This window comes from Hypoxylon fragiforme (genome assembly GCF_022984875.1).
Source record: "Hypoxylon fragiforme strain CBS 206.31 chromosome Unknown GGS25scaffold_1, whole genome shotgun sequence".
Taxonomy (NCBI): domain Eukaryota; kingdom Fungi; phylum Ascomycota; class Sordariomycetes; order Xylariales; family Hypoxylaceae; genus Hypoxylon; species Hypoxylon fragiforme.
The window spans coordinates 1,419,645-1,442,027 of record NW_026054756.1 but is presented as its reverse complement, the minus strand read 5'-3'; the positions used below and the strand labels follow the sequence as shown (position 1 = coordinate 1,442,027).

General features: G+C 46.1%; 3 protein-coding genes across 3 annotated transcripts; all 3 read left to right on the top strand.

Annotated features, from left to right (window-relative positions):
• The first annotated feature begins 242 nt into the window (after positions 1-242).
• GGS25DRAFT_469313 (2'-5' RNA ligase superfamily-domain-containing protein) lies at positions 243-4,624 on the top strand. Its single transcript, XM_049259134.1, has 2 exons — positions 243-3,518; positions 3,581-4,624. The coding sequence occupies exons 1-2, from the start codon at positions 557-559 to the stop codon at positions 4,327-4,329; spliced, it is 3,711 nt and encodes a 1,236-aa protein (XP_049121196.1). The 5' UTR covers positions 243-556; the 3' UTR covers positions 4,330-4,624.
• A 1,429-nt stretch (positions 4,625-6,053) lies between these two features.
• Positions 6,054-7,903, top strand: GGS25DRAFT_21250 (uncharacterized protein). Its single transcript, XM_049256888.1, has 7 exons — positions 6,054-6,172; positions 6,242-6,246; positions 6,300-6,729; positions 6,860-7,187; positions 7,272-7,343; positions 7,445-7,577; positions 7,750-7,903. The coding sequence occupies exons 3-6, from the start codon at positions 6,511-6,513 to the stop codon at positions 7,546-7,548; spliced, it is 723 nt and encodes a 240-aa protein (XP_049121195.1). The 5' UTR covers positions 6,054-6,172; positions 6,242-6,246; positions 6,300-6,510; the 3' UTR covers positions 7,549-7,577; positions 7,750-7,903.
• Positions 7,904-17,678: 9,775 nt separating this feature from the next.
• Positions 17,679-18,315, top strand: GGS25DRAFT_469274 (uncharacterized protein; the record flags this gene model as incomplete). The annotated part of the gene is made up of 1 exon (XM_049259133.1): positions 17,679-18,315. Exon 1 carries the CDS (start codon positions 17,995-17,997, stop codon positions 18,310-18,312), a length of 318 nt encoding a protein of 105 aa, XP_049121194.1. The 5' UTR covers positions 17,679-17,994.
• Positions 18,316-22,383: the final 4,068 nt, after the last annotated feature.

Genomic DNA, 22,383 nt, shown 5'->3' with positions numbered 1-22,383 from the left:
TACCTAGGTACCTACTATGTAGGACCTAACCTAGGTTACTAACCTAGGTATGTACTGCCGTCATCTGTTATGGGGCCAGAGCTGCGGATTGTGGGGTTACAAAGGTACCTACTACCTGTGTAGGTACATACCTTCAAGGGTGACTCACGCCGTTTGTGTCATCCTAAGGGCATGGGATCCATCAATGATCAATTTTAGTGGCGCAGTTCAGCAGCTGCCTCACTGCCGTATTGCCCTGTCATATTAGGTACCCTATAATAAATGGTAGCATCTGCTGGAGATCCTATTAACCTGAGAGCTTTCAAAAATTCAAGATTGGTTTATAAATTATGGTTTATTTTTCCCTTCAAAGGACAAACCAAATACTTGTGCATCTTCCATATTTTCTTTTTTTTACTGTCGTCGTCTTCAAAATAATCGTCTTCAATCCATCATCTACCTTACAACACTGTCGCAAAGTGAATTATACCACCTCGGTACTCACTGATTGTTTAGTGACCACATACATTTTACTAGCATTTAATTGGTACAATACCCCGCTAAGGTGCACTAAGCCATGGCTACGGCCCCCACCGAAGCTCCAGAAGCTCCAGAAGCTACAGCAGCTTCATCTCAAGCTTCATCTCAAGCTTCAGCTCTCCCTTCCTCTTCTCCTTCTATCCTCCCTATTGACTCCTATGACACGGCGCTATGTATAATTCCACCCAAACAACTATGGCCCACCGTCAACCATTTGCGAGCAGTCCACGATCCAGCCTACAAGAAATGGCCACCCCACGTCAATCTTGTATATCCATTCGTCCCTGTGCACGACTTATCGAAAGCTTCGGACTTGATAGTCTCCCAATTGCAGAAGCGAAACCAGGGCGATGAGTTGACTGTACGACTGGAGTCAACTGGCTTCTTCACTAATAATCAGAAAAACACCGTTTACCTACATGATGAGGACCCAATCCGTGCAGCAAAGCTCACAGGTCTCAGAGAAGCTATTCTGGCATCTTTAGGACATGCTCCTGGCAACTATCAAATGCACATGACGGTAGGACAAACCAAGGACCCAGATTCTCTACTTCATAAATCTACGCTACAAAAGGCAGGTCTACTGCCCAAATTCGAGTGGGTCATTGAAAAGGTCTATATCATGATCCGGGATAAAGACAAGGCTCAGATCGATGAAGGCATCTCTAGCCAAATGAAAGTTTGGGGAGAAATCGACTTGGCATCACAAGCATTGTCGGCAATGGAGACTCCCGTCAGTCCTTCCCAGCATAAGATGGCCAGTCATCTTGAAGACATCCAACGTGATGTCACACGGAATTCACAACTTCTACCCCATCTTGCATACACATTCTCTCCCGCCGATAAGAAATGGATACAGCAGCAGATTGATTTAGATCTCAAGCCAGCAGAGCCAGCATTGCATTCCCTAAATGTAGCGAGCTACAATATCCAAGCAGAACACCACCTCACTCCAACCCAGACTCGCTATCCCATTATTACCAAGACCTTGATGGATTCCATGGCTCTCTCGGATGTCATGGTCCTACAGGAAGTTACGGATGATTTTCTTATGTATCTTTGCAAAGACGAGAAAATCCGCGAAAAATACCCCTTTATCTCGAACGGGCCCCCTGATCAGGCTGACATCCAGCCTCTACCAACCCATCTTAATGTTGTGGTATTGAGCAAATACCCTTTTTCGTGGGACCTATTGTCATCTCCAGGCGATCACAAAAGTTCGGTGATCGTAAAATTCAGCAATATTGGAAAGCACGAAGAGGGTGTCTTCCTACCCGTCATCTTATGTGGTATTCACCTTACCCCGGGTCTTTCGAATGCTTCGGTCGAGAAGAAAAAGCAAGAGCTGCAGAGTATCTTCGGACATCTTTCCCAGACTTACCCTCAAAATCCTTGGATTATAGCCGGGGATTTCAATATCACGACCAGTGTGTATTCGATCGAATCGGCCGTGAGGAATAAGGGGATCTCTGCGCCCACAAAGAGCACTCTAGGCCTGCTTGAGATAATGCTTACCCAGGAAGGGTTGGAAGACGTCTGGGTTCATTCGCGTGTTCAGTATGGCAGCCAATCATATCATATTCAAGGCCCTCCAGATATAAACAACACACTGGGAGGTGAGGAGGGCGCTACTTTTGACCCAACAGTTAACAAGCTAGCGAAAAGTACCGTTTGCAACGACTTCGAGAAGAGACCCCAACGTTATGCCAGGATTCTAGTCAAGGGAAATGACTTCTTCACCGAGAAGAGAGTTAACCTGTTTGGCTCTGAGGTTTATGACGACTCTGACCTCCACAACCCCTTATATGGTAGTGGACATCGGGGTATCCGATGTTTACTGAAATTCTCTACGGATCCATCAACTCGGTCGCCCCAAATCATCAATACTCCATCGATAGAAACCAAGCCAGCACCAACAAGCTTATCCGAAATCTCTACATTGACAGATTGCGTATCGAAGCTTTCTATGTTCCCTTCCGACGCTGTTAGTAAGGAGAGGCAAGCCGCAGTCAAATTGCTGGGCGAAGTTATCCAGGGAGGCGAGGACAGCAAGACCCGTGGTCTTCCAAATTTTACCATGATACCTGTCGGATCCTACGGACTCGGCATTTGGGATGCGGCAACAAAGATCAACTGTATTTTCCTTGGGCAAATCAGCCCGAGAACTTTCTACGCATTGGCCATCCAACGACTCCGCAAAGCCGCGCCGCGAGGCATCAGGATTCTTGCACGGCTAGAAACTCACCTAGGCACGTTCCTTGAGCTTGAAGTGGAGGGAATCAGGATGGACCTACAATACGGCCCACCACTCTCCAAGGCCGGGGCGTCGTCGGCCGCGTTGATGCAATCGAATAGTGCTGTCCGGACGCTGTCGCAGACTCCTGCAGCGAGACTAAAACAGGTGCATGAACTAGACTATTTACGCAACAGTATTCCAGATTTGGGTGCTTTTGAGCTATCATACCGAGTTGTCAAATTTTGGGCACAGCGACGCGGAATTTATGCCTCTAATTTTGGATATCTCGACGATCGCCAGATTACGTTCCTGTTATTACCAGTGTGCAAACTATTGGCGCGACAAGGGGGCCCAATATCTGTCCCAACAATTTTGACGACCTTCTATAACCATTACGCAAGTTTTAACTGGGAGAAGGATTGTGTTTTCGATCCATTAGTTCCCAAGCAACCAAGCTATAAAAGATCCTCGAGGGAACCTATGGTTATCTTGAGCTTTACCGGTCCTGGCATGAATACAGCACAGATGGCGACGGTTTCGGCAGTTCATACCATTGCGTATGAGTTTAAAAGGGCAGATTCCCTACTATCAGAGGGCAAAATGACCTGGTCACAGTTCTTGGGAGAAGACAAGGGCGCAGCAGAGTTCTTGAATACATATAAGATGTATATCAAGATTACTGCCCAGTTTTGGGGCGTATCTTTATCCAAGGGGAATATTTTCGTGGAGTGGGCAGAGTCGAGATGCGCCCGTCTGGTAGAAGGTTGGTTTTCCCCTTTTTTTGGTTCGTATTTGAAACGGATCGCAGCGCTAACGCAATCACAGATCTAGGCAAGAAAGTATCTCTCCTGAATCCGAGAATTTGGCCAGCACGTTTCGTACATGGCGATGACCCCAAGGAAGATACGGAGTACCAGGGACACTATATCATTGGCTTGGACACAGCGGGTCACCAAAACAAGAAAGAAATCGATGATTCAATAAAACATATCCAGACAGAGCTAGACAACTTCGAGGCCCAAATCGCCAACGACACAGAGAACATTGATCCCAAATGGTCTTGGCTGAGCGTTTCGATAGTATCTAGATCATATACCGGAAAGCTACGACTCGACGATCGCGACTGGAGCAAGTTCGCGGTTGAAGCTGAGGACGGCGACCTAGGCGACTCAGAATTCTGGGCATCGATGGATGAGCAAGAGTCCGCAGAACCGCAAAAGAAAAAGGAGGTAGCTATTCGTACATCGAAAAAGCCCGCCTACGAAGGAAAGCTCCGATCTGCGGGCGACGTGCTCAACCGATTGCGGTGGGATCAGAGCATGGACAGTGGTGACTACATAGTCGGCTACGAGGATCGATTCTCTGGGGTGATGGAGCGGGCGGTGGACTCGTGGAAGTCGGAAACGACACACGACGATTTCATACCCGAACATCGGATCTCGTACTTCAAACGAAAAAGCGACGGGGCGATCGTGTGGGATCGGGAGAAGAGACGGGATGAGATCTTTGGCAGTGGGGTTACTAGCCTGGCTGCTTCGGGTACGCAGGGCACGTTGCATGAAAAAGAACCCTGAAGTGGCGGTTGGTTTTTTTTTTTTTATCTCACCGCTTGGATCGACGCATGTAGCCCTGGAGATAAGATCTTGATAGATGGCTATAGCACAACGCCCAAGATAGGATAGGTCTGATATGTGTTTGCAAGCATGTCGTAGCTCCAAGACAGAATAGGAATGGAATCCCCCCCTAAGTCAGGTGACAGATCTCTCATGCGAGCAAGGGGCGTAGGTTTGCAAGGTTTAGAAGCTTGAAATGCAACGCTTTCTTTCCGCTCACACACACTTACCTAGGAACATTTTATGTACTTATGGGGTAGTCAACTGTCAGGGTATTAAATGTGTGATATCCCCCCCCTGACCCCCTAACTAACTAACCCCTTGTTAAGTTCGTTCGTTCTTGCTCGCTTCCCTCCCGAGGATTAATTATTTCGACTTTCCCTAATCGAGTAATATTCTTTTTTCTATTATCCGACGTCGATAACAATCATCATGGGAATCTTTATTTTTTCCCATTCTTGCTTTTTCCTTTGTACATTACATCAGCTAGCCACTCCTCCCACCTTCTTACATGCATAACAACAACAACAACAACAACAAGAACAAACATTTTGCAGCTTCATTAATTAGCTAAAGAGAGATACAGTAACCAGTACTGGACCTGGGCTCCTCCTACATCCTTTTTCGCAACCAACTATTAACTATTATTTCTAATTCCTGTTTTGCAGAAAATGGGATTCCCCTGTAAAAGCTATTGTGCTATCGATTAGTTATTAGGCACCCCCGCAAATCAACCTACGTACAATACAATACAATACCTACCTAAACTACCGGAACATTTAGTGTAGGTAGTTACCTACATAACCTTCTGGACCCTACAACTGTCAATCGCACGTATGTATGTACTAAGGTCGGCATACAGGTTATAGTAGATAACTAAAAGGGGTACAGTAGTTCGAATGCTATCGCTGGGATTCCGGGGCCTAAAAAGAAAAGGGGGGGGAGGGGGAGCCGCCTCTAAGCTCTAGTTCCCGAGGTGTGCCTTGAATGGCTTGATCTCGTTTGGCATTGGAAGTTTTCACGGCGCGCCTACATACACAGGCCCTACTTACTTAGTACTGACTGTGCTACATACTGTACAAATGAGGTCTAGGAAGTGTGTGGTGTTACAAGTTATGTGGCTGGACTGCCTAATTAAGGACCAACGGGTCGGGCACGGGCCAACATGGAAGAACAGTTGTTCCAACAACGCTTAGGCCCTGTTGTCACGTGACCCCCCTTGGCTCCACCCGCTCCGAAAGGAACAAAGGAGCATCGCTCGGGGGCTCCCAAGGGAGCCTCGGAGCCCATACATTGTAACTAGATATATAAGGACTCAAATATTCAGCTCTTCCAGGTAGAGAGATCTCCAGTTATCAATCTAAGCTTATATCCACCATATAGGGGAGCCTCAAACACTCCTAACGAGCACCAGCTTACTTAAGTGAATCACTTGATCATGCTGTTACCTTCAAACCAAGACCCCATCGACAAGCCTCGTTACATGGACTTGCTGTCCACACACTTCCTAGACCCGATTTGTACATGTATGTAATGCCCGTCCATTGATACAATGTTTGAAGTAATGCCGATATTGAACATCGAAGTTAGAACAGCCTTGCCCCTGCATATGTAGCTCTCACGTGGCACTACTATGTAATACTCTTCATCATTATCACGGCGCCTTCAAACGCGATTGAAAGACTCCACTTAAGAACACATGCATGCTTTAAGGTATGCATGTACATAGGTGTTTAGGTACAGGCCGTACAGTAGTTAAGAAGGCACGTCGCCTACTTGCTTTTGTGATATATCGTTTGTCTATGTAAGTTTCAATGTCTACATGTTTATCTCCCCAAGATTAGAATCACAAGGATATACCTAACTAACCTAGGTAGTGTATATACAATCTAGTCGTATCTGCTTCGACGTTATGTTAATTCTTGCCTAAGGTTCTTTCCTTCCTCACCCCAAATCGCCCCGTAGTCGAGTTGTAAGTACGGTAGATACCTCAGGCAGAGCTTTTGTCTACCTACCAACTTACGTAGCAAAACCCCAACCTAAACCCACAAACTACATCTTAAAAACCAATTCTCTCGAATTGACCGAATAAACTTGAATAATTCACCTACCTAGCTCGCGTATCCCCCAACCTCAATCACGATGTCTTGGGCCTGCGACGACTGCAACCGAATATTCGGCACCTGGCGATCGCGCCAGCAACACCTCGACGCCCTGGGTCACGACCCTCTCGATTACGAGTGCCGCTGGTGCGACGACATCTTCTGCGACGAAGAAGAGCGACGAGACCATGAGGCCTTTGATCACCACTACTGCGGCGACTGCGACCGCTTGTTCCAAAGCTACAACTGTGTCAAGATGGTAAGGAAAAAAAAGGAAAGGAAAGGAAACAACGGCCGATGAAGAGGGAGGGAGGAAGAAAAAGAAAATTCACCAGGACTTTTCTAGTACTAGGTAGAGCATAGAGGCTGACTTCCCGCATCGCATATAGCACCTCAACTCGCGCATCCACCGCGGCAGCGACGGCATCCTGTGCCCCTTCTGCAAGACCGGATACGCGACCGCGACGGGTCTCGCGCACCATCTAGAGGGCGGCCACTGCTCGCGAGCTCCCTTCCTGAACCGGGACGAGGTGTACAAAGTAGTGCGGGCCAAGGACCCATCGGGCCTGATCTCCAAGAAGTTGCTCGGCTGGCACGGCTCCGAGAGGTACGAGGTGACGGGCAACACGTGGAACGGCTACGCGTACGAGTGCTACCTTTGCCACCGCGACTTCAAGACCCTGCAAGGCTTGAGCCAGCATCTAAATTCGCCTGCACGTAAGGAAAACACCTCCCTCAGACTCGGGGTTTTCTCCGTTGGAATTTATCGGGGAGTCAAACTGACCTTGCCTTGAACCACAGACCAACAGCCTCTCTACCACTGTCCGAACCGCCGGAACTGCGGTCGCGATTTCAAGACCCTGGCAGCCGTCAGTAAGTGCTTGCTTGATTCCCCTCTCTTACCCATACCCATACCCATACCCATACCCATATCAGTCAGTATTAGCCCACTAACAATCTCCCCTTTCCCATAGTGAACCACCTCGAAAGCGAAAGCTGCTCCTTCATACGCTTCGAAGACGTGCAGAAGACCGTCACCGACCTCGTGAGCAGTGACCGACGCCTCACCTTCGGCTAAAGTCAGATACCTACCTGCATGCCTAAGATGTAGGTATGCTCTACCCCTACCTCTACCTCTACCTTCAACTCCGCCTCCGCCTATACCTATACCCATACCCACTCTCCTCTCCTCTCCTGTCCACTCCCTTATATGTTTGCCCCCAAAACAAAACCCCCCACGACCTTTGGTAATGATAAGTAGTGCTAATGCTGCTCTTAGCTCTTAGTCGTTTGTAGAATAGGCATCGAATATCTGCCCACTACTTCCTACTTACATACATTCCTAGCTCCCAAAGCCCCCGCGTGGGGGGGGAGAGAAGAAGGGAGGTTGGGTTGGGTTGGGTTGGGTTTCTGTTGCTGGAGTTCGCAGCAAAATTTATCTGCCTACCTAACCTAGGTAGCCTAGGTAGTTATCGGGACGCTACTCTGTAAAAAATAATCATGTTTTCAAACGGAGTCTAGTTGGTTGGGTGTGCCAGATGAGAGAGAGAGAGGAAGTATGAAGGAGAAAGAAAACAAGAAAGAAGAAGAACATGCCCCCCCCCAAAAAAATTCAACTAATTGAGTCTGGAATTGGGTTGGCCGGCTACAAACCGTTTAGGTAAATAAGATACCCTAATTAAGTGCATATCTTGTGCTCGGGCGGTACATACAGTACCTACATAGTTAATGTACATATGTATGCTCCACTTGGAACAAGCTTGGCGACCATTTTTCAACTCCCGAAGAGAACAAAATACTGTACATACATACATACATGCCTAACTTAGGTTAATAAGTTTTGAGGAGACTCCGATGACGATACCGGCGATAATAAACCGAACGAGGGGAGCGGACCGGAGAAGAACGGAAGAAGAGAAAGGGGGGGGTTCCTTTTTTTTTTTTTTTTTTTTTTTTTCATACTGCGTAACATACCCCTTCCCTGATGGATGCCCTTTTCTGGTTCAATGTTCTTCTTCTTCTTCTCAGGTAACCAACCAACCCCACCCCCTCAAAGATGTAACGGTAACGAGGCACCGATCTTGAATAAATCTACATACTACTTACTTACTTACCAACGCAACGCATTACATTGACGTATGTATGTATGTATTTAGGTATGGAGATGCATTACCTACATACATACATACATCATGTACCGGATCCTGCGAATTCATGGTAGGTAGCGCACATGTATGTATGTACATATGTGTAATACATATCTAACCTAGGTACTTAGATATATGTATGTAAAATACAGCCTACCTGTTTACCTAGTACTATGTATATGTCTTTGATCCCTTGCCGCTCCTTCGGTACATACCTAGGTACCGTATACTATGATGCTATGTAAGGTTAGGCTAGTATCATGTAATGTAGGTCTGATACATACATACATACATACATATGTCAAAGGCTGGCCAAGTACTCTAACCTAGGTTAGATCAATCTGTCTTAGCAACATTGAAAGCCTACATACCTCTGTACCTGCCTATGTACCTAGTAGGTAGCAGATAATAACCGAGAAACATTGATGCCTACCTAGTACGGTACCTACTACCTAGTGGGCAATTACCAGAATCCCTAATGCGGTATTCCGTTAGCCAGCATTTGAGGTACGTACATGTATGCGCATCACCTGCATATGTACATCCCATCCATCCTATCCTATCCTATCCTATCCTATCCTTCCTTTCCGGCTATCTACATACATACATTGCCTTACCTGACATACATACATACATAGGTACATGTATCCACGATCGGATATCACCGCCGGGAAGTACTACATACATACATATACCATGATTTGTACGATCTCGTTTGCGGTTGATTGGCTGATAGTTATTTAAACTGCTCCTCGAGCCTTGGATGGATAGATGTGATGGATGTGATGTTTGGTACTGTATGCTGAAGCACCTATCCGAATCCTACCCAACAGCCTTGGTACCACGGGTAGGATGGGATATGTAGGCCAGGTAGGAATATACAATGCACGACTACATACATAGTACATACTACTACGCTGTCTGCGTCGGTTGTACGGCACGCGTAAGGTACAGTAGTTATATGAGGGCAGTTGAGAAAGAACGGCAAATACGGAAGTCGTGGGGTAAACCGGAGGATGAATGAATTTCGCCAACGGTACCTAATGATTAGAGTACAGTATGTAGGAGGAATGGAGGTGAACTATGCGGGCACGGGGAGTATATCAAGCCCCCGGCTTTCACATCCTTCTTACCTCTGATGAGTTCCAATGATGTAATTCACCGTTTACTGATCCTTGATCTTAAATACCACGGTATGCAAGAAAACGAGTTTCGAGGCTGGAAACATGGCAAGCAGTCAGCCTAGGGTCGCCTTTCCTTCTTGTCTCCTCTCTTCTCTGCATATCTATACCTACCTACCCACATAACAAGCAGAGCTCGAAAAGAGAATAAGGCGCTCTGACCTCTCTGCGAACGCCGTCGTCGGTTACCTACCTAGTCAGTTGGCTCTAGCTTTAGCTTTTAGCATGAGAAAGCAAAAGCCAACGGAAACTAAGCACTTGGCAACGGACTCATCCGGTTATGCCGCGGCAAAGTAGCGCATCCGTGTTTCACCGGCCAGCTAATGATCCGATCCCCTGAACGTCGGAAAACCCGTCCGTTGCCGCGAGGCTCTGCTGGGTCGCCGGTGGGGTGTTTAGCGGGATTTCATCCGCCTCGGACTCCGGGGCGCCGATCAGCGGGATACGGATCTTCGATCAGTCTTTTTCATCTCCGCTATGAGCTGCAGATACAATGTAATGACATTCGATGTAATTTGGGCTGATAAATGCGTGCCCTCCCTTGTTTCTCCCCAGTCCGGAGGTAACTGGGGAAAAAAAGGGAAAGGAGGGGGGAACTGACCCAAACGCATAATACGCCAACTACACGAAGGGGGCGAATAGCAAACAAAACTCTCCAACCATTCATCTGTCTTGTGGTCTTTCAAATTTCGGGAAACCCGTCCGGCTCTGTTGTGGGACATTCTGACATTTCGCCCCTTCATTTATCAGTTTCTTTCGTAGACGAACAGCTGCTGAGCGATTTTTCAACAAATATTCCCAACATCCTCACACAACATTAATGCAAGGCTCACAAATCTGGCAGTTGGGCACTATTTGACCGGCATCTCTGGGCTGCATCAAGGTGACCAATGCGCGTCTGGCTCTCGTCTCGTATGAAACTATTTCCTGCATTAGTCGGCCCCTCGTGCGCAGATACAGTCATCCCAAAGTACACCGTGAAGGTTGACAGTGTAGACTACAAATCCGAGCTCGCTATCATGATCGAGAAGACATGTCAGAATGTGAGCGAGGCCAGCGTGCTCGGTTATTTCCACAATCGTGCAACATCCAGCGACGTGTCCAGCAAGACCCCGTAGAACGCGTAAAGCTGGGCTTGGTATTCAAAGCCTCGACGAATCTAGCCCCTTGACCCTATCCTAGCAGTCAACATGTCTAGCCCTAACATCTTTCCCATCCATGGTTTGAAAAACGAGGAAAGGCAAGCCACCAGCCTAAAATGTCAGAATGGCTATGGCAAAGGTTCTGCATTCTTGTTGGCGCAGCGTCGACTGATTCACTTTATCCAACGACATGGGATTTAATTACCCGAGTCTATGAGCTTCCTCTCTCAGAGTGCTATTTCGCCGACTGGATTCGTAATCTGTACCGGAACACATTCCGGCGCGATTTTCAAGCAGGTGCTTGCGACCTCTCTTCAGGACAAAGGACAAGTCCGTAGTGGGCCTTGTGGTTGAATAATGAAGGCCTTTCCCGGTATATAGAAGTGAAACATGGGGGCTGCCGGTCTACAACGTCAAGCAGTCGTTGGCTGAGAAGGTTATGTTTCGATGTAAGGTTGCCTTAAGTCAGCCAGGGGAAAAGGGGAAAAAGAAACCGCGCACACCAAGTTGTCATGAAGCTGGTGTAACGAGACACAACAATGTATACTGTTGCCCGACTGAAGTGAGAGTGGGTCGTAGCTAAACACGACACATAATAATCATAAGGGGCTTTGCAGATATTTCGGGGAGCACCGAACACACCCCTTCAGCCTTGCGAGGCCAAAGCGAACCAAAGCCCTCCGAATACGGAGCAATTTCGAATTTGACAGAGAAACAATTTGTCACTGAGTTGCTTATCCGGTAAGATCCTGTCCTCTTTGAATCGCAACGAGTTAGCAAACCGACTAATACCGGCTACCCTACTGTGATTCGATGTTCTCGGTTGCTCATTTGCCTTCTGCAAATTACAGCCTACTGCGTGGTAGTATTATCACGACTCGTTATTGAAATTTGATCCTACCAGGGGTTTGATGCAATGAAACCTCCGGGAGACCGGATTCGAATGCCGTATGCAAAGGAGACCGTCAACCCTAAAATAGTCGGAAAAGCAACAATCCATCGACTCGGTCTCAGCCAAGCGTCATAGCGCACACCATCATGAAAGACATATACATATTGATTGATACCCCAGTGCATGATGACTTGTGTGCCCTTGCTTCCTGCATGACACCCTCGAATCACAGCTAGTCGTAAAACTGTCCCTTGACGTCGTGTAACAAGCCTACATGTCAAATCATTGGCGTGAAGAACAATTCTGGAAGATGTAGAAATCATGGCTGATATCCCAATGGCTGGTAACCTAGGTAGGTAGATAATTTTTTTAAGCTAGTAATATTGAATTCGTTGCCTCTCCTTTCTTATGAAGGATATTAATATTTTTCGATCGCCATCGGCGCGCACATACACATGTATGTATTTATCGCTCCTTTAGATTCGCATACGAGGCAAGCACTTTAGGAAGGCAGATGCGGATATTGTGATAACGAAGTGGCAATTTCAGGTCCGTGACTTGGCGTACCTGCGAGAGTCTACCTGGAGAGGAAGCAACCATGGTAGGGCCAGCCAATATCATTTGAGGTATGCCTCCGAGTCGCATGTGCTGCTAGGTCAGCCAAGTTGGGAAAGGGATATACAGGCCCTGCTCCAAGTGTAGTAACCCTTATTGAAGCAAATATTACAAATGGAACTTTTTCATTGACGGAGAAATTCGGAATAGGCGAAAATACCGCCTCGGAATTCCACGGTGCACGACGAAGTCAAGACCAAACTTTGATCGAGTACTTCTTCTAGTCCTCATGACCACCAAATAGCGTCATTATGGGAGGCATTACCTATCAGAAATGGACAAGCAGTCAGTAGAACAGCACTCAGACTTGTCCTATTCTCTGTCCTCAGAGTCCTTGCATCGTGGGATTTTGAAGATTTTAAGTCGGTTGTGATCCAGCATATTCCTTCCAAGGATAGCCTAGTCAAATTGAATCCCCTAAACGTAATAGAGAAATTCCCAATCTTGATTCAAGAAACGGGCCGTTGTGGGTCGAAGAAGCCCTCGAGGATGATTCTAATAGTCTCTCTAATTATGCCGACTGCATGTGGCAGGGCCTTGGAGGACTGCAATTTTTAGGCCCCTGAGCACAAATTTTCATATAGTGCTACACAGTAGGCAGTCTTACCGCCTTACCCGTGGCAACTCGCTGTGGAGATGGAGCATTCATAGACGTTTCAGTCAAAGGACCGCGACGTTCCACTATCACGTTGAATAGTGGTCTTTCGATGATGATGTCACTGTACTGTGAACACAGCCAGAGGGGAAGCTGTCAGAAGCCTGCATTCCTTGGCGTCGTAGGATGATTGAGTATCTGTGTGTGAGTAATCTGTAAGGGGAGGCAAAAGGGCTTCCTCTTGACCGTTCCCGAATCTTCTCCAAGGAAAGTGCATAAGCACGCACAAATTATTTGTTCGATGAGGATCAACGGATTGGGGCCATCTACCCAACTAGAACGTACGAGGATAGGTTCTTCTAGTCGATCGTCAAGCTAATGCGTTATCATTGGCAGCATCTTTACTTGACCCCCCGCGGAAATTGCTCAAGTCTCCCGAGGTTGTGCCCCTTTCCAATAACTAAGTACGGAGACTAAACCCCAGGTTCGGGTGTTCGGTGGAGGTGCAACAAGTGGCATTGAAGTTGAACGCGTACCAATGGTCAAACAAGGGGCGCACAGGCTTGTATGACGAAGACGTTTATCCTTAAGTAGAATCTTTAAAACAAGCTCCCTTAATAGACTCGTTAAGGAGGTTTGTCTCGCATTATGTTTGCCGAGATTCGAATAAATACGCAATTGACGGGGTCTATGAAAACTAAGTGAGAATAGTCAAGATTGAATATAGTGTTTTGGTAGTATTATACTTACCGTTCCCCGATAGGATGGGCAGGTGGTTTGAAGCAGAGGTATTCACCATGCAACATGATGGTCTAATCATCATTACATGATCCTGCAATCTGCATTGGCTCATTGGCTCATTGGTCTTGCCAGCCCATCAAACTCGTTGAGGTTTCTGTGTTTCCAGTTGGTTCGTGTGCGTCCAGAAGGGCTTATTATTGCTGCTACTGCTGGTGCTGCTGTTTAAATGGAGTAAACTAGTTGAAATGGTCAGTAATATGCCTCATATACCTCATGGCATGCATATATGAATTAGCTTACGGAGACAAGCATCCTTCGAGTGTCGATTAGAGCCCTGGCCTGCAATGCCAACCAACCATAACCGTTCATTTTCTTCAGTGCGTAGTGATGGCAATTCGAACGCCTCGTACGCCAATGGCGGTAAGCAAACAACCAAAAACGATTGCCTAATTTACGATGCAACAAAGGGCGCAATCCAGGAAAAGGGGGCGAACGAGTAGTAACGATAGGTGCCGTGGGCAAACTATAGTTGAGGAATCTTATGTCGGCGAGATCGACATATAATTACATGCATCTCATGCGCATCGTGCATATTGTATGTAAGTGTGACGTTTGTAAAACGTGGAGAAGTAGATAGACGAAATCTGTCATGAGGGTTGGCGAACTTGTATGAACTGTTTTCTTGTTCTGACAAAGGATCGCGAACGGTCGGTGACTAGGAGGGTAGGTGGTAGATAGGTGGGTGAGTGAGTGGCACAGGTCAAGTAGGTTGGTAAGTAAGACATTCGAGATCAATTAAGAGGGGGAAAAAGAAAAAGTGTATGCTGCACCTAACCATGGCTAACATACCTACAGTACCTGCCTGATACCCCTGAGGATTTATGCCTTAATCGGATCGTTCCAGTTTTTTTTCTTAGTAATTCGGCATCGACCTTTTTTGGATCTGACCCATTCTAGCGGGCTGAGGGCTGAGGTTGGTAAGGCGCGGGGCGCCCCGGGCGGCGCTTACTTGATGTACTAGGGACGTGTGTAGCGAGGTACCTAACCTAGGGTACTACGCCGTAGGTATTTTAGCAGTCTGGGGTTTAGCTTTATCTGCATATGTATGTACTAGGTAGGTATAGTACTGATATCTACATATCTCAAAATATGAATTATTAGTGTCAGTTCAGTTTTAGTTCAGTCCAACATTGAACTTCATTTTTGTTTCCCAGTTTCGCTTCCGTACTACATAATACAACATCAATATCTATACCCTACTAACATGCCTACTCTTACCTACATACTACTATGTATGTATAATACATAGTTACCTACATGTAGGTATAATACATAGTTACCTACATGTAGGTATCTATCCCCGCCATTATCACACATCAAATATGTTGGCTTGCATCATTATCAACGCCAGGTATATTATACGTCGCCATTCAACGGAGTCTCGGAATGTTCAACTTCAAATCCTAATCTTTTTCTTTCGCGGACGGTCTTTCTCTTTCGGTCTCTCCCTTACATGAAGAACCTTACTTGCATACCTACCCGTGTCGCCCAAGTTACAGATTCTAAACACATGCAATTAGGATTTACAGCAAAGGCGCCGCCGACTGTGCACAGGCTGACAGGTAGATCTAGAGTTCGGATCGTGATCAGCATATAACCCCTCATTACCAGTGATTCAGGCTGCTCGGCACCCCCCTTGCCAATAATCCCGTTCTTTTCCTGCCGTTATTCTCGTTCACCGCTCTAGGGGTGATGGCATCACTGACGAGTCTCCTGATTTCACCAAGTTGGGCGTAGCCTGTTGATTGGAGAATGTCTACCTAGGTACCTATCCTATCGCCAAAGCGCTAACTGTGACGATGTCTAGCGTAGCATCACGGCAGTATATGATTTAGTTGGAGAAGTGGATTCGTGCTGCTGGGTCCTATCGTGGTTCGGATCAGTTCTCTCATAGCCATGGATCGGATCAGCCATAGCCACTACCATGTAGTGAGAGTACATATCTAAGTATTCAGGTACCTTTCTCTAAACCATGGAAGACTGCTCAGTGCTCGCTACTTGGATGCAGATGTAATTCTTGATTAGACTTCAGCCTAGCCTATTACGTAGAGTACGCATTGCCTATTTGAGATGCTATCACGACTCTCCAAATCCGGAAGAGGAGGGGTTCAAATAATTAACCCTCCTTCGCCCATTCTGGTGAGACAGGGAGTTGATTGGATGCCATCAAGACGGGATTTAAAGCACCACCATCCACCGCCAACGGTACTTTGTGCTTACGATTATGGCCGCTCTGATACTCTATGTATGTCATGAGTTGTACATGCTTAGATGCCATGGCCTCGTAGGTCGCATCTAGGTATCCGTGTAATGACAGAACGCCATCCCCGCCAGCTATCACCTTCCGGACCAGGTGGGTTTACTTACAAAATTGGGCGTAGCGAAGCGCTGATGGGACGGCACGAAGGAATATTAGTTGTAAGTATTGAACAAAGCACATATACAACGTTGACTTTGTAATGGGGACCTGGGACTAAGTACCTAGCAAAAAACCACGATCCTTTGATCTCACGGATGTGGGCTTTGTGGGTTTCGTTAATCATGTCCCTCTTTCTCCGCCCGAAAAGCCCCAGAGAGATCCAAACCCTAAATCCACTTTTGCGATGATTTTCAGGACAAGCAAACGGGATCGGCAGCATTGCCTATCGCATGCAACTCTGAAACGGAAGGGCTATGTATTATTGCCCGCAGGTGACAGGTGTGACAGTTGCACAGAAGCAGCGAGAGAGAGAGAGGCGTCTGCTGGTTTGGTTATCCCAAGCCTTCCAAGCAGCAGCCCAAGGACCCAGGGGGACAAATAATGGGGAGTGTAAATGCCGATGGAACCGAGCCAGGCTAAGCCACCGAAAGAAGAAAAAGAAAGAAAAAAAAAAAAAAGGACAGACCCTAGGAAAAAAACAGACGGTTGTGTTGACGTAGAGAAAAAGAAATCCCAAGGTGATGTCGCCTAGTAGGGCTTACCATCTGCAGCAAAACGGCCCTAATGATCCAAACTCGGTTCCGTAGCCCACGTGCACTGCTCACCTCGCAGTTCGTTCAACTCTAGTGAGATGGCGGAATTCTGATGAAACGCACGAATCAAGATAAGTACTGTACGAGGCAAGCTTGGGGCTAAAGAAGGCATTTATTACCCATGTAGTACTAGTAGTCTAGTAGTCTAGTAGTACTAGATAGATAGTGCACCGTACCGAATTTCGGACGCGTCGGCCCGTCAGGGCTAGCTGACATGATCAAATTATGTAGGTTAGTTAGTTAAGTGGTCGTTGATGATAGTTATTGGCAAGATTCGGAAATAAGTCGCTGACCTGCGTCGTTGCTTTCTCATGCCCACAGAATGAACGAGCGGACGAACGTGGCCAGGCACCGAAGCTCCGTGCTTTTGTGATTGTGACTCAGGAACAGCTGGCTCCTGCAAACGGCAAATCATTTCACTAAACCATCGTGAACTTGCAGCGTCTTGGATTGCCTTGTGGCTGTTTTTGTTGGCTGCCATTGGCCAATCACTTTCTCACTGAGTCCACAGGCACTGGTTATATACCGAATGAAGTAAAAGCCCGAGCAACTGGGATCTACTGCCTTAGCTTCTGTCAAAACTTCCGCACTTTATGATGAGTAGGTAGCATCAATACCTACTATGTATTGTACATACTTATTATTTGGGTACCTAGTACCTACCAAGCTATCTATCTACATAGTTTAGACATGGGTTTCGATTCCATGTGGTGAACAGCGTTCATATAAACAGTTACATATATGACTTATGACCTGTAATACTTCGTAATGATCTCCTAGGCGTAGTACCAACCTACCTACCTACATATGCATGCAGTCATCTCCTCGATGTAGCCAACCCTTTAGCTACTGGGTACAGGCCTAGGTAGGTCTATACACATCCATGGAAGCTTGGATGAACCGGAGGTCATACACATCTTGAATTCGCGACAAGATACCTTAGGTGGGTAGGTAAGAGTATGTAATGTATGTACAAGTGATGGCAGGCTAAGAATAGACGCCCATGGATACCTTAGTAGGCAGTATGCACGTACATATGTAAGTAGAGGAATCTAGAATCGTTGGGGCCAGGTTAAGACTCATGGCGTCGCCTAGCGGTTTGCTCGTTTTGCTCGTATTGACATTTTCCATTATTGAAAATGGGTTTCATGCATGGACTTCTAATAATCCCCCTTTTCAATTCTAAGGTTGTGTCTTTTTTATTTTTATTTTTTTTTCGTTTTATTCTTTTTTGCAGGGTTTTCAAGCCTCAATTCAGCTCTTCATCTCTCTTATGTAGATATGTGCTTACGTACCTAGACCCTATACGGTATACCTACCTAGGACTGTTGTTTGTCACTCTTTCTCTAACTCCCCCCGTCAGCTCTGGCTTCCTTCATTTCCTCTGTCTAGCCAATCTCATGAGGGCTTGTGTGGTACAAGAACATTTTCCAAGGTACCTACCTTGCAGGACATAAGGCTGCAATGGATAAGCAAGTGAAAGAATTGGAAGCCTCTGACTTACGATTATTACGTATGACATCGGTCCCATGTTGTGGGCACCAAAGGTCAAGAAAGAAGGGAGGCAGGGGACTTTACTGCATGAGGTTAGTAAAGTACCTAACCTAGGGTACTTCGTAGTTACCGTTCTTAAGTCTATTCTTAGTGTCGTTGTATTCGGTTCGAGGGTAACAGCGGTAGGTGAATAGCATGGATAAGTTCATTCCATATCACTCCAGAATCCAGATACATATGTAGATAGTTACCTACACATGCATCTATTCACAAATGCATACTACTGTACCCTAGGTAGCTATGTACCCATCCAATTGGCAATCAAGTTGAATCAACGTCACATGCACCCATCAAGGTATTTTACATTAAACTGGTAAAAATACAGCGAGTGTCATATCAATTGGTATCAATTGGTCAAGGTTCAGCTACTATGTCTACTGTATACACGATGATCTATACCCTCATACATCCAATACATATCAACATATACATATGTATGTAGATAGATAGGTATGTATTGTATTGTACATAACTACGTACGTACTACAATTCGCACTTATGTAGCAAGAAAATCCCGTTTCTTAATCACCAAGGTGCCTCGTGACCCTGGAAATCATGCCACACCGCTGGATGTAACAGTATCTAGGTACTAGGCTAGGTACCCATATTGGAATGGATACATTCAATGTTCAACTTTTGGTTCGAATTTTATGTCTACTAGTTAACTAACTAATTATTATGTATGTGTAATATGTGTATATTACTTGTATATATCTGTCTATAGCATATATGCATAGCACTAGGTATAGTAAGTTAGGTATTATTTTTTTTCATTTATTCGAATCAGGGTAACTATTTTATCTTTATTTTTTATTTTTTTTATTTTTCTCTTTACCTAACCTCCGATGCCTCTTTCCTCTCTATCTTTTCTCTTTGACTCTTGTTTTTCTCTCTTTTGGAACTTACCTTCCCCTCTTTTACTGAGGTTATGCAAAACCCACATATGTGACCTTAGGCTTCCTTTAACAAGATTGGGCAGCTTTGTTATTGACTGCACTTGCCTTACTTATGTATCTATCTAGGTACTATGTAGGTATTACCTACTAGATGGAGTCTAGATGGAAACTATCTTTTTTTTTTCCTTCTTTTCCCCCCTTCGTACTTACCTTGGTAGTCTTTGACTCTTCAATTTCATCAATGTTCTTTTCCCTTATTCGTACATACATCATGTACATACACATCATGTAGGTAGGTACTATGTAGTCTGGTCCAGTCGTAGTCTTCTTTCCTTTTACCCCTGGCCCTAACCCCCCGGCCTCATGCCCTGACGATAGAGCTTGCCTTGTCCTATCCTATCTCTCCCGTCATCAGGAAGTTCACCTACCTACCTTCCTAGGCGTCCGTGATGGACACATACATAAAGTTGGTCCCATCCCAACTTAAATAGCTTGCCCTTTCTTACTATGTAAGAGGTCCTCGTGAGTATCAGCCAAAATTATTTAAAGCCTTTGTTTCCCACATACCCCGTCATACTTCCATCATCATCAACAACATCAAGCTATCTTTGGTAACTTCCTGAATTATTCTGAGGATTGTCTTGAAGATATTTATTCATCACTTTATATACATACCTATCTACTTATTCACTTGTTCTATACTTGAATAGATCTCGTCCACCATTATAAGTGACGCGATTGTTATTAAGACACACACTATATATATCTATATATATACCTATATATCACACATAGTCTGCCTCTGCCGCCCAAGACATACATACATACCTACCTCCATACATAAACCCTTTGCAGCAACCTGGCCGTCACAATGTGCGTCAAGGAGCATCAACCTCTTGTCGACCACTGCTGCACATTTTGCTGCAAGGCAGTTGACTTTGGCACCCACGACTACTGCGGTTACGACTACGCCTGCCCGCGGTGTCCCGATTAAGAGCCTCATGGTTTTAAGCCATGAGGGGGCCAGACGTATGAACACCGTCTGAATCGTCCCCCCTACTTATCCGGCTGCTGTTCCTCTTAACATGGAAACTCTTGTTACTTTTTGTTTCGGCCTACCTCGCCTCGACAAGACCCGACTACTTTGGGTCTCCCGCCTTCTGCTTCTGCTTAGCAAGTAACACTTGTAGTGCATGCTCCTGAAAAAGAGAAACTCGCCGAGAAGGACGAAAATTCAAAGGAAAAAATACACCAAAAAGAGTAACCCTGGCTATCCTGACCATCTTCGCTTAATGCCAGGCTCGACCGCTATCTCTATATCTCGCTTCCTCTATGCCTCAATTCACACTGTTGTCATTCTAGAATGTCAACGCTTTGCATCTGGTTCGCTCATCAGCATGCAAGGCTGACAGTGAGACGGCGTATTGTATGACACCTTGCCTTATAAATGCTCGGACAAGGTTGTTGTTGTTATTTGCAAGGGGCCTGCGTTGGTGGTATCACGTATGCTGCATACTGCAACTGCACTGCAACTCTTCGTTACCGCACGTTGGCTTTCCCCCCCTCCATGCACTTTGTTCAGTATGGCTGGGCTCACCACAACATTGTAGCACCCTCACACCCCCTCCTGTACCACTTTCTCCTTCTGCCTCTTTTTCCCTATGCATGGATGCGCATTGTTGTGTTGGAACCCTTTTGATTATTATTCATTTTTCTTTTTCTATTTTTCTCTGCACTTCCTGATTTGGTATACCTTCGTTGTTGGTTTGGGATACACTTGGATGCGAACTGGAGTTCATATGGAGAAGCGAGCAAGGATAACGGATACATGTATTGCTTGAGTGGCATTATGGGCGCTGCAAGGAGCAAGGACCAACAGATCATCATTGTATTGGGGCGCTGGGTCTATGGTGTATTTCTTTTTCTTTTTCTTTTTTCCCTCTCCTTTTCCTGGGTATGTGGCACGCCCCCCCACCCAATACCCATCTTGCACTCCAACGTCTCCGGAAAATCTAGCTAGAAGACAGAAGAGGACTCCACCTGCTTCTGTTGGCGGCCGGAATTCGCAGTACGAAGCGATTTTTTTTATTTTCTGTTTTTTTTCTCATCTCATCTCTTTCCTCTTCGGTTAGGTAGGGTCATGACAGGCGTAGACTCTTGAACCAGACAAGAGTCAATCGGTAGCTCTGATAGCATGGAAATAAGGATATACTCATACTCAGCCTTTGGTTGAAAGAAGCAATGACGATGATGATTTGATGCGGAAGAATCGGATGGCCGCCAAGGAGCGGAACGGCTACTACACCCACCGGAGTATTCAACTTTGCCTGGAGAGGGAACGTCTAGGAAGGGAAATTGTTTTTTGTCTACATTTTTCCCACTCCGGGAAGAGACATGGAGAACATCTGATTTCCATATATTTTTCTTATTATCGATACCTTCCAACTTGTCACGCGGGCAATTGGGAATACGTTTTGCTTACCCTCGATGGTACCAAAGCATGTTATAAGAGCCAAATCAATCAATCAATGCATAGAAACCATGATACATATCTCTTTTGCGTTGTATATCACTTTGTATATTCATACCCCAGGAAGGAAAGTACCGTTTCGCTCCCATTTTCCGTGGCCCAGCCCCTCTCCATCTGCCTGTACTGCGAGTCCCAAGCCCGAGAATCCCCGTCCGTTCCATTGCATATCGAAGGTCTCGCCCCCAAGGCGCAAGTCTGACGGCCCCCATTGACTGGGTATCGGCGCCGTAGCACGTCGGTCCTGCCGGCGGCCGTGGGGCACGGGAGCTATGACGAGGACCAAAAAAAGAAAAAGAAAAAAAGGTCCCATCGGGGTTCCTGGCCCCGAACCTGGATGAATTTTAGGGTTAATGCTGATTTGTCTCTTGCTATGTATAATATGTAGGTATGTATGGTACTGTGTTTTGTCTGACACGCGTATCAGCTTTCGCTACGATGACCTGCTACTACTACCTTGGATCCTGCTCACGGGTTACCATATATGTAAGTCAGTATAGGTATACCTGCAAAGTGCTTACGCCGCCTCTCCGAATGCCTAGGTAGGTAAT